Below are 11215 nucleotides of genomic sequence, written 5' to 3'. Positions count from 1 at the left end.
AGTTTGTTTCAACCTAAAAAATAGACCGCGTTGAACACCCTTTCGTGTTAGAAAGGCTTTTAAACCCCAACTCAAATCGTCCTTATGAAGGGGGACAGACATCTGTACAAACACACAAACAGACTGTGTCTTATATGGTAGTAGCATGGATCGGCTCACCATGCTCACCTCACCACATGTCACTACAGAGGCATGGCCTTGTTTTAACTGAGGACAATGACCTGACTGAATTTGAATTGCTTTGTTGTCATGATTTACACCAATCATAAAACAAGCATTTCTTTTGTCCAATTTATTTGGAATATTGGTGATATTATTTATTTTTAATTTATCTGTAATATAAAAAGGTCCAAGTTGTCCAAAACTCGAAATGGTCAAGGTTCCAAGCTGGTCTAATGGGTCTAAATAATGTTACTCGTCTTTGGGGTCTTAAGTGTCTTCAGGATCTTCGGCATCTTTGGAGTCTTTTGAGTCCCCCGAGTCTTTAAGGGTATTTTGGGTGTATAGTGTCTTTTGGTCGTGACGGTCTTTTGGATTGTCGGGGGCTTTTGGGTCATCAGGGTCTTTAAGGGTCTCCACAGGTCTAAGGCATCTCAGCAGTGTAAAGGGTCAAAAGGTATATTCCAACAGTACGTAATTAACACACGTACCTAATTAATAGACAGGATACAACCCCCTTTCAAACAGTACGTAATTAGACGTACGGAATAAACAGACAGGATGCATTCACGGTTGGACAGTGTGTGTAGTGTGTGCATGCGTGCGTGCGTGTGTGTGTGTGTATAAATACAATAATATAAACATAATAATTTTACTGACTTTTAGAAACCTTCATGTGTTTAAGTCAGGGCCGGATGTCCGTGTTAGGATTACTAGGGCATGCCCGTACTATATATATATCTAAAATTATATCCCCCCCCTCTATTTACATGAAATGGTTTGGTCCAAAGCGAACGGCTTGCGAGTACGGTGACAATCCCCCCCCTCTATTTACATGAAATGGTTTGGTCCAAAGCGAACGGCTTGCGAGTACGGTGTTTTTTATCGGACCCGTGGAATTATAGATAGTAGTTTTAATTAGTTTTAAAACATAGTTTAACGGCAACATAGTTTTCCAACGTGAAATAAATGAATACGCTCTCAAATGTGCCGTCCGAGGCAGAGTCTGTTCGCCACGTTCGGCACACGTGATAGCTCGCTGCTCTCTGATTGGTTGAATCGTTTTTTGGACATAGCTCGGTAACTACTTGTCCGATTAATATGAAACCTTGAAAAGGCACATCCTCGGGTCCCCAGCAATATACCTGGCAAGTTTAAAGTATATCGGACCCGTGGTTGTCGAGAAACAGCGGTCACAGACATACAAACATACAAACATACAAACATACACACAGAGATTACTGGAATTATAGATAGATGTGTCTCCATGCAAGGGGTGGAGCTATGCTAATTAGTTATGGTATATGGGTAAATTCCCAGTGTGTAATCGCCTCTGTGATTTTTCCCTTCGTTCATATAATGCACACTCAGCCAACCATGCGATCAGCACCAAATTAAAACAACGCGATCGCCGACGGTACCCAAACACGACTACACCACCCAGCCAAATCTTCTCGATGGGCACCAAGTGTGGCTGTGAGGCCATGCCCTTAAGGACGATTGTTTGGGACGATTCGATGGCGCTCGGTGATTGGAGCGAGTGTGACGTCATCGTCGTCATTAATATTGTCGCATTCTTGGCGATTAAAATCTTTCCAAAGAACGGATAACCGCACAAGCTGTTGCTCCAAGGCGTTCATCAAATGTGGCGGAGTTAATACACGCGGGGGGGGGGGGGTAGGGGGGTAGGGGGGAGGGGGAATGAGGAGGAGGATGCTGAAGAGCGCTTACCTGCACGGATCCCACCGGCAGTCCTCAAACCTGCAATATATAAACTTAAACGAAACCGGATTTTAAATGTCCAAAAATACCGGCTTTATTAAAAGAAATGCCGGCAAAACAAACAAGCAAAACAAAAAAAAACACGGTCAAATAAATTCCTAAATTGGGACGTCCTCTACAACAGACTCGAAACACAGACACAGGGAAAGATAAAATAACTGGAAAATAATTGTGTGTGTGGGTGCACTTAACTCTGATCACTGGTGGGGTCTCGTCAGGGGTCATCAAGGTCGTTGGCGGGAACCACTCGCTCCTGCGCTGCTCGGCCTCCGCACGCCCTCGCTCACCAGGCCGCGCCCGCCGGCACGCAACAGGCCTTCCGCGTGAATCAAACGGGCTGGGTGCAACTCGCCCTTCCAGCCGGCCTGTCCCCGTCATCCCTGGTGGGAAGCTGCAGCCCTCGGTCCGCGGCCCTGACCTTTTCCTCTGCACGTCCACCAGTGGTGTCTCTGAACACAGCCGGTCCGATCGCTTCCTTGAGCCCATGGTCCAAGCACGATCGTTCTCCTTATTGTCCAGAACGGGAGAGACAAATGCCGACTGCAGCGATCCAGACCAGACGCAGAGAGCAGAGAGAAGCGAAGGGGGCGAAGAAAGAGAGCGAAGCAAAGAGAAGAGGCAGCAAGAGCAAAATGTCTGCTAGCGCGCCCTTTTATCACCCATGCTCTCACGTCATCGGCCGTGCTTCACCAATCAGCGAGTCCCTTCTTACCAGTCCTCCTGCCAATCAAGAAACCTGACCAACCACGGCTCCTCTGGGCATGGCCTTGGCCTGCCCGTCCTGTGTATGCCCCCCAAGTCGGGGTTGTCAGGTAGGTTCCAGGTAGGTATGCATGACTTCCGGTAGGTTTTTTTTATTAACGAGTGTTTAAATGTGGGATTCCAGCCCGACGTGTCTATGGTGCGGTGCCAAAAGAGACAAAGGAATAGAGAGGTAACGACGTTCGTACAAGGGATTTTACCCATAATCCCCGAGCTAATTAGCACAAGAGCCACCCTTCGTATGGCCACACGTAACACTTAATCCGAACACACGACTAACCGGATCCCTACTTATTACATGGTGGTTCTTCTTCTTCACAACAATCGGAGCATGCTAATTTATTCAAATTTACCTGAACTAAAGTAATCACTGCCTACCCCCTACAAACGTAACAATATTATGCTTTTCGTATTAGAAGCGTCCTTGGGAAAACGCCACAATAAAGCTATCTTAACACAGATATACAGTTCAACACGCAACCAAATTGGTGGGAAAAAACCTCCTTGGCAGAGAAGATCCCCTTGGGGAGGAAGGGCAAATTAATTTGCTACAACCTTCATTGTGTCTCCCTTCGTCCTCCTGTTAAGTTTGGTTGAGATTGGATAAATACAGACAGACACCAAATTGCATATTTTAGTATGATTCAGGCCCAAGTCAATACTTTGTATAAGCACCTTTGGCAGTGCTTACAGCTTCAGTCTTCTTGGGTATGTCTGTATCAGCATTGCACATCTGGATTTGGGGAGTTTCTCCAATTCTTCCTTGCAGATTTACTCAAGCCATGTCATGTTGGATAGGAAGCATTAGTGAACAGCAATCCTCAAGTCTGTCCACAGATTATCAATGGGATTCAAGTCTGAGTTTTGGTTGGACCACTCAAGGACTTTCACGTTCTTGTTCTGAAGCCATTTAAGTATGCTTGGGGCCATTGTCTTGTTTTAACGTAAATCTTCGCCACAGAATAAGATCCTTTGCACTCTGAAGCAGGTTCTCCTCAAGGATTTGCCTGTATTTGGCTCCATTCATTGTTCCCTCTATCCTTAAAAGTCTCCCAGTCCCTGCCACTGAAAGGCATTCCCATAGCATGATGCTGCCACCACCATGCATTATGGTAGGGATGGTGTTGGATGGGTGATGAGCTGTATGCGGTTTCTGCCAGACATTGCGCTTTGCATTCAGGCCAAAGAGTTACATTTCCATCTCGTCCACAGAATCTTTTGTCATGCTCTCATAATTTTTCAAGTGACGTTTTGCAAACTCCAGGCATGCTGTCACATGCATGTTTCTCAGGACTGGCTTCCGTTTGGCCACTCTCCCATAAAGCCTACATTTGTGAAGTGCTGCAGAGACTGTTGGCCTTCTGGCAGGTTCTTCCCCCTCAACCAAGGAACTCTATAGTTTTGCCAGAGTGGTCATTGAGTTATTGCTCACCTCCCTGTCCAAGGTCCTTCTTGCCTGGTTGCTCAGTTTGGTTGGACGGCTAGCTTTTGGAAGAGTCTGGGTAGTTCCATATTCTTTCCATTTCCTTATAAAGGAGCTCACTTTGCTCTTGGGAACTTTCAACACTCTAGAAATTGTTTTATATCCTTCCCCAGATCTATGCCTCCTCACAATTCTATCTTGGAGTTACATGACAGTTCCTTGGACTTAATGGTAGAGTTTCTGCTTTGACATGCACTGTCAACTGTGGGACCTTATATGGAAAGGTGTGTTTCTTTCTAAATAATCAAAATCAATTGAATTGGCCGAGGATGGTCTCCATTCAAGTTTAGAGACATCTCATGGATGATCAAAGGAAATTGGATGCATCTGCGCTCAATATGAAGTATTGAGCAAATATTGAAGTGTCATAGCAAAGGGGTTGAATACTTATTGACTTGGGACATTTCAGCTTTTCATTTTAAAATAATTTTGTAAAATATTCAAAAATAAGTTCCACTTTGACATTAAGGGGTATTTATTATGTAAAGATCAGTTCCAAAAAAAAAAAAAATCGCAGTTTGATCGATTCTAAATTCACTCTGTAACAAAACAAAATGTGAAAAAAGTCGAGGGGTGTGAATAGTTTCTGAAGGCACTGTACCATAGTGACAATCTACCATTTCAAGATGGAACTAATAGACCGGATTAGTGCGAAAATGATGTCTAAAACTTATGAGTGACAGACATTATATTCATAATCAAGACACTGATTTCAAGGCACAATTGTAGCACTCACACTGTCCTTACCGAGCTATATTGATGAGGTGGTCAGGGTTTTTGCTTTGAGGGTTCACTGCTTGAAGCAATAGTTCCAAAGGTGTCACCAGCAAGTTGGCCTGGCTCATGGCCATAAATGCACCTTCTTTTTGCAAGGCGAGGCCAAGCAAAGCTAAACAATATTGTAAAGCTCCCTCAAGGCTTGACTTTCCTAAAAAACACAATGTTAACTTTAGTATAATACAAGAAACCATATTATAACAGCATTTTTTTTTTTTTTTTTTTGTATACAAGATCGAGGCTCGTGAAAGAGCTAACATTAATCACACAAAAAGACAAACCGACACACAAAACACAAAAAACAAGGGGAGCGGCAGACAAGATGGGGAGAGAGGGGGAAGGACACAAAAGAGAGGGGGAAGAGGGGGAAGGACACAAACACAACATTTGAGAGCAGGGACATCGGGAGGACTTGGGGGGAGGTGGGAGAGGATTAAAACATATGAACACTGCAAGGACTCTGGGGTGAATTACCGGGGGTAGAAAAGATCAAGGTTTTCGATGGGGGAAGATAAGAGATGGTGGTGAACAGCTGTTTTAAAGACCTGGAGGGAGGAGTGGGATTGAAGGGAGTGGGGGAGTTTGTTCCAGAGGCGGGAGAAAAGGGGAATGAAAGAGTGATGGTGAGCAGAGAGCCTAGACTTTGGCAGTTTAACCATAAGAGGGTTGCAGGCAGATCTTGTGCGACCTGAAGGAATATTGGGGGGACAGAGCACAGAGAGAGCTGGGGGAGCAAGGCCGGAGAGGAGTCGGTAGAAGACAGAAAGACCACCAACCTGCCTGCGGTGAGTGAGTGAAAGGCCCTCGGCGTTGACTACATCGCAGGAGATTCCAATGATTCTGAAAGCTTTGGCCTCAACAGCGTGAAGCCGAGCAAGGTGTGAGGCAGGAGCACCAGCCCAGAGGGGGGAACAGTATTCCATTGAGCTGCGGATGAAAGCCTTGTATGTGGTGAGGAGCTCAGGTGTGCCAAGGAAGGACTTCGCACGACGGAGGATGCCCAGTCGGCGACTGGCTTTGGAGGCCAGCTTGGAAATGTGGTTTTCCCAAGAAAGATCATGGCAGATAGTGAGACCCAAAAGCTTGAGCGACAGAACTTCTTGGAGAGGATTGTTGAGAAAGTAGATGGGAGGGTTGTCCAGTCGGTCCTTTCGGAGAGACATTGTAAGAGTGTGAGATTTGTCAGGATTGAAAGACATGTTCCACTTGTTTGACCAGTCTGATTTTGTCCAGGTCTGCAGAGAGTGAGGAGGCTGCAGACTGCCGATCTGAGGGATGAGGAATGGAGCGACAGAGAGTAGAGTCGTCAGCAAAGAGATAGAGAGGATTTTCAAGAGAGTCAGAGAGATCATTGATGAAGACCAGAAAAAGCACAGGGCCCAGAACACTACCTTGGGGAACTCCAGCCTGAACAGGAAGAGGAGATGAGAGAAACCCATTCAGGACCACACGTTGACTACGACCAGAGAGGAAGTCCGCCAGCCATGCGTGGAGATTTCCATGGATACCAAAGGAGGAGAGTTTGGAGAGCAGAGCAGGGTGCCAGACCGTATCGAAGGCACGTGAAATGTCAAGGGAGACAGCTCTAATTTCCTGTTTGGCGTTGAGGACCTCCATCCATTGTTGAGAAAGCAGAAGCAGCATGTCCAGAGTAGAGTGACCAGGTCTGAAACCAAATTGATGATCAGAGATCAAGCCATTGGAGAAGAGGAAAGATTTCATATCTGAAGCAATGATGGATTCCATGACTTTGCTGATAATTGGGAGAAGGCTGATTGGTCTGTCGTTGCTGGGATCTGTTTTTGCACCTTTTTTGTGCAAAGCGGTGATGTTGGCTGATTTCCAAGCAGATGGCAGATGACCTTGAGCAAAAGAGAGGGTGAAGAGAACAGAAAGAGGGAGTGAAAGAGCAGAAGAACATGATTTTAGGACCCGTGGGCTGATGCCGTCAGGACCAGTTGCAGAATCAGAGTCGAGGGTTGACAGAAACTTTTCCACCTTATCAGGAGGAAAGGACACAGAGTCCAGGAGCAGCTGGGTACGACTGGGTACGGTGGGTACAGAGAGGGATGGGTTTGGGACACAAGATTTAGAGGCAAACACAGAGTTGAGGCATTCAGCTTTTTCACGTGCGGAGTCAGCCGTTAAGCCGTTTGAGGTGAGGGAGGGGATGGAGGGGGAACAAACAGCAGAAACAGATTTGACCAGACGCCACCAGGATTTGGAAGAGGGAGACAGATAAGAGAGTTCGGTCTTGAGAATGGTGAGATATTGTTTCCTGGCTCGCCTGAGGGTGGACACACACTTGTTTCGGGCTTTGTGAAAGGAAATGAGATTTCCTTCCGTTGGATTTGCTTTCCAGGAGACGAAAGCAAGTTGTTTCAGGGCAACAGCCTCACCACAAGATTCCGTGTACCATGGACGGGAGGAAGGGTATGACAACTGAAGACGAGATGGTATAAATCTGTGCATGAGAGAGAGCAATTTACTTTGAAAGAATTCCCAGGATGAGTTGATGTCAGAGGCGGTAGAGATGGGAGACCAGTCCAGATGATTGATGGCTGCTTGAAGACCGTGCCAGTTGGCCTGAGTGAAATGCCAGACTCGTCGACGCTGAGGAGGCTCTCTGAGAATGGTCAGAGAGATGTCCACTTTGACAAGCACATGATCAGATGAGCCGATTGGAGCAGAAGAAGAGCAGCAGACATTTTCAGGGAAGTTTGTCATAACCAAATCCAGAAGAGAAGATGCTCCGTTGACTGAGATCCGGGTCGGGAAATTGACAGATTGTGTCAGTCCCAGTGAGTCGCAGAAGTCCTTTGCTGAAGAGCCATGGCTGGTGAGAGAGGTATCCACACCCAGCCAACTGGCATGGTGACAATTGAAATCACCACATATGAGGAAGAGAGAGTTGGGATGGGTAGATAGAAGTTGGTCCATATTATCAGACAGTGAGATGTAGATGGAGTCATCGCTGATTGGTGGACGGTACAACACACATATGAACAAAAGGTGGGAGCGAAGGGGAAGCCGTAGCCAAAGGTATTCCTGGGGGTGAGGTGGAGAGAGGGCAGTGGAGGGCGAGTGAGGAAGAGAGTTTTTTTATAAAGATAGCAACCCCACCTCCAGGACGAGGCTCAGGTCTATCATACCGGAGGAGGGAGTAACCTGGGAGAGATACCAAGGCATCAGAGACATCATGAAGGAGGAAAGTTTCTGTTAAGCAGATCACATCTGGTTTGTCAGAAGCAACCTGTATGGAGAGGTCAGTCAAGTTTGAGCGAAGGCCCCGGATGTTTGAGGTCCATACCGTTAATGAAGAGGAAGGGGGAGCATCGGGTCCAGAACAGGGGGGGGGGGGGGGGGTAGGGTAAGATGTGGAAGAGGAGGAAGAGGTAGGGAGAGCTGTTGAAGGTGTGTCAGAGATTTCAGAATAGCTTGGAGAAAGGGAAGAATGGGGCGGACAAAAGGTTTGATGGAGATTGGGTGAGGCACAGTGAGGTGTTATTTGAGGAGGGGGAAGAGCATAACTAAAGAATGACCATTGGAATGATTTTTTGATTGCACCACAAATATATATCCAAAGATTATTACTAAGGATTACTCTGAGATGGCCTTCATTCCTCCCCCCCAATATGTTTTGGTGACAAAAGGTGTTTATTTTAATAACAGATACACATGCAGGTGTTACCCCTGCACTACCACCACTACAAGGGAGAACAAAGAAGAAGAAAAAGAAGAAGAGGAAGGTGTTTTCAGACCCTTTTCTTCCCTTTTTTCATGGGGTTGATCGAATGATGGCATTCCTCCATAAAGATCTATCCATTGCATCAGTTTCATGCAAACCCAAACATCCCATACCTTCCTGGAAATGTTCAGTCCATGACGTTTTGGAACATCCGTTAAATTTTCTTCCTTCTCTCACAGGTTGCATCGCTTCATTTGGAACGTCAACTTCTGACCTTCATTGTACATGACCATATCAGCAAAGTCTTCTCTTCTGAAGTTCTTCTTCACTCTTATTGATTTTTAACCTATCACTGATTATATTTTAATTAGCGTATTTTTTGGCCGATAAGTCAATGTGGATTACAAGTCGAATTGGCTAATTTTCTCATTTTTCTTTCCTTCATTCCGAGATAAGTTGATTTGGAGTTTGCATAAGATGAAGCAAAAGTAGCAAAACTGTCAGTCAGAACACTACATGTGTTGATTCCTCCCTGACCCTCAACGTAACACATGCTCACAATACTTCCAGGGTAATGAATATTGATGAGGTTTGTTTGTGCATATGATTTGAAATATTTTGTGGGACAACCATTCGAATAAATTAGGAATGTAAATGTATGCCTCTAACTTGTCCTAAATGTTTGTCCACCTAGCCGTGCAGCCACGATTATCTTTCTTGGTTTTCTTGGTAGTCAGCAACATATCCTTCGCTTTATGCCAGTCCCAAACACATTTCACATATTAATTGGATAATATCATATGCCTTAGTGAGCAGATTAATGTTCAATTGCCCCCACCCAAATTATTACATCATTATACATATTTGTACCAGTTTTGATTTAAATCCATTCAGCTGTTCTCAAGTTTTACATTTTTACCTGACATGACTGCTGAACTTTGACGCCAAAATCTAATTCGTTCATCCTTGCATCAAAATATATAATTGTACCAAGTTTGGCCAAAATCCCATCACTGGTTCACAAGTCAGCGCAGTAACATTATTTTTACTTCACATGACCTTTCACCTCTTGACACAAAAACCTAATCAGTGCATCCTTGCATCATTATACATACCTGTACCAAGTTTGGCTTAGATCCCTTCAGCTGTTCTTAAGTTATCGTGGTAACGAAATATTTTTACTTAACATGACCTCTGGGATTGCCCCCAACCCTTTACCTCTTGACCCCAAAATCGAATCAGTTCATCTTTACATCTATCTATAATTCCAGCAATCTCTGTGTGTCTGTGTGTCTGTGTGTCTGTGTGTCTGTGTGTCTGTGTGTCTGTGTGTCTGTGTGTCTGTGTGTCTGTGTGTCTGTGTGTTTGTCTGTGACCGCTGTTTCTCGACAACCACGGGTCCGATATACTTGAAACTTGCCAGGTATATTGCTGGGGACCCGAGGATGTGCCTTTTCAAGGTTTCATATTAATCGGACAAGTACATACCGAGCTATGTCCAAAAAACGATTCAACCAATCAGAGAGCAGCGAGCTATCACGTGTGCCGAACGTGGCGATCAGACTCTGCCTCGGACGGCACATTTGACAGCGTATTCATTTATTTCACGTTGGAAAACTATGTTGCCGTTAAACTATGTTTTAAAACGAATTCAAACTGCGATTAAATTAAAACGATTCATCCTAACTGCGATTTGCGAACTTCCGGACAGTGAAGACTGTCCGGCAGCACGCTTTCCGGCATCCAATCACAGAACGCTTTGTTGCGTAGGCGTGGCCGATGTGAGACGAGCGGAGCTGAGCGCGTTACGAGCTGACCGCCATTACGGTACGTAATTCGATTTCTTATGCGCATTATTTCTCCCAATTCATTCATCTCCCAATTTCTCCCAATTCAATTCGTATCACTAATAAAAACGAATTTGCGATTCATTCGCTTTCCTGCGCGTTTGTGCACGCGATGGCGATTGCTTTACCAAACTCCGGAAGCCGTTCGCTTTGGACCAAACCATTGCATGAGGGGGGGGGTTCTGTGGTCGTTGCGAATGGACCAAACCATTCATGTAAATAGAGGGGGGGGATTGTCACTGTACTCGCAAGCCGTTCGCCGTTCGCTTTGGCGTTGCGAATGAACCAAACCATTTCATGTAAATAGAGGGGGGGGGATATAATTTTAGATAGATATATAGTACGGGCATATATATAGTACGGGCATGCCCTAGTTATACTAATACACATATAGCAAGTTTTATGAACATCCCATCACTGGTTGACAAGTTAGCTCCGTAACAGAATCTGTACTTAATGGGACCTCTGACCCTTGATTTCATGCCCCCAAAATCTAATCAGTTCATCTTTAAATAATTCTACATACTTGTATCAGGTTTGACTTCGATCCCTTCAGCCGTTCCTAAGTTATTGCAGGAACGAAAACCTATCACAGACAGACGGACGGAGGACCCGACAACATAATGACTCGGGTGACTTCGTCGGCGGAGGCATAAAAAATGTTTTTTTTACACCCAAAGTCTTGGCGCGTGAAAAAGCCTAAACACGAAATGGATC

The 11215-nt window shown here is 45.3% G+C and overlaps 1 protein-coding gene across 2 annotated transcripts in view; it reads right to left on the bottom strand.

The window, feature by feature from the left end:
* NUP205 (nucleoporin 205) overlaps positions 1–11215 on the bottom strand; it is a 273168-nt gene that overhangs the window by 126013 nt on the left and 135940 nt on the right. For both annotated transcript variants that reach the window (XM_068118821.2, XM_068118813.2), the window contains exon 18: positions 4934–5114. In XM_068118821.2, coding sequence (XP_067974922.2) covers positions 4934–5114 — 181 coding nt within the window. The remainder of the gene's footprint in view (positions 1–4933; positions 5115–11215) is intronic.

Source organism: Myxine glutinosa, chromosome 1 (genome assembly GCF_964187855.1).
Source record: "Myxine glutinosa chromosome 1, kmMyxGlut1.1, whole genome shotgun sequence".
NCBI lineage: Eukaryota > Metazoa > Chordata > Myxini > Myxiniformes > Myxinidae > Myxine > Myxine glutinosa.
This window is presented reverse-complemented; position numbering and strand designations above follow the sequence as displayed.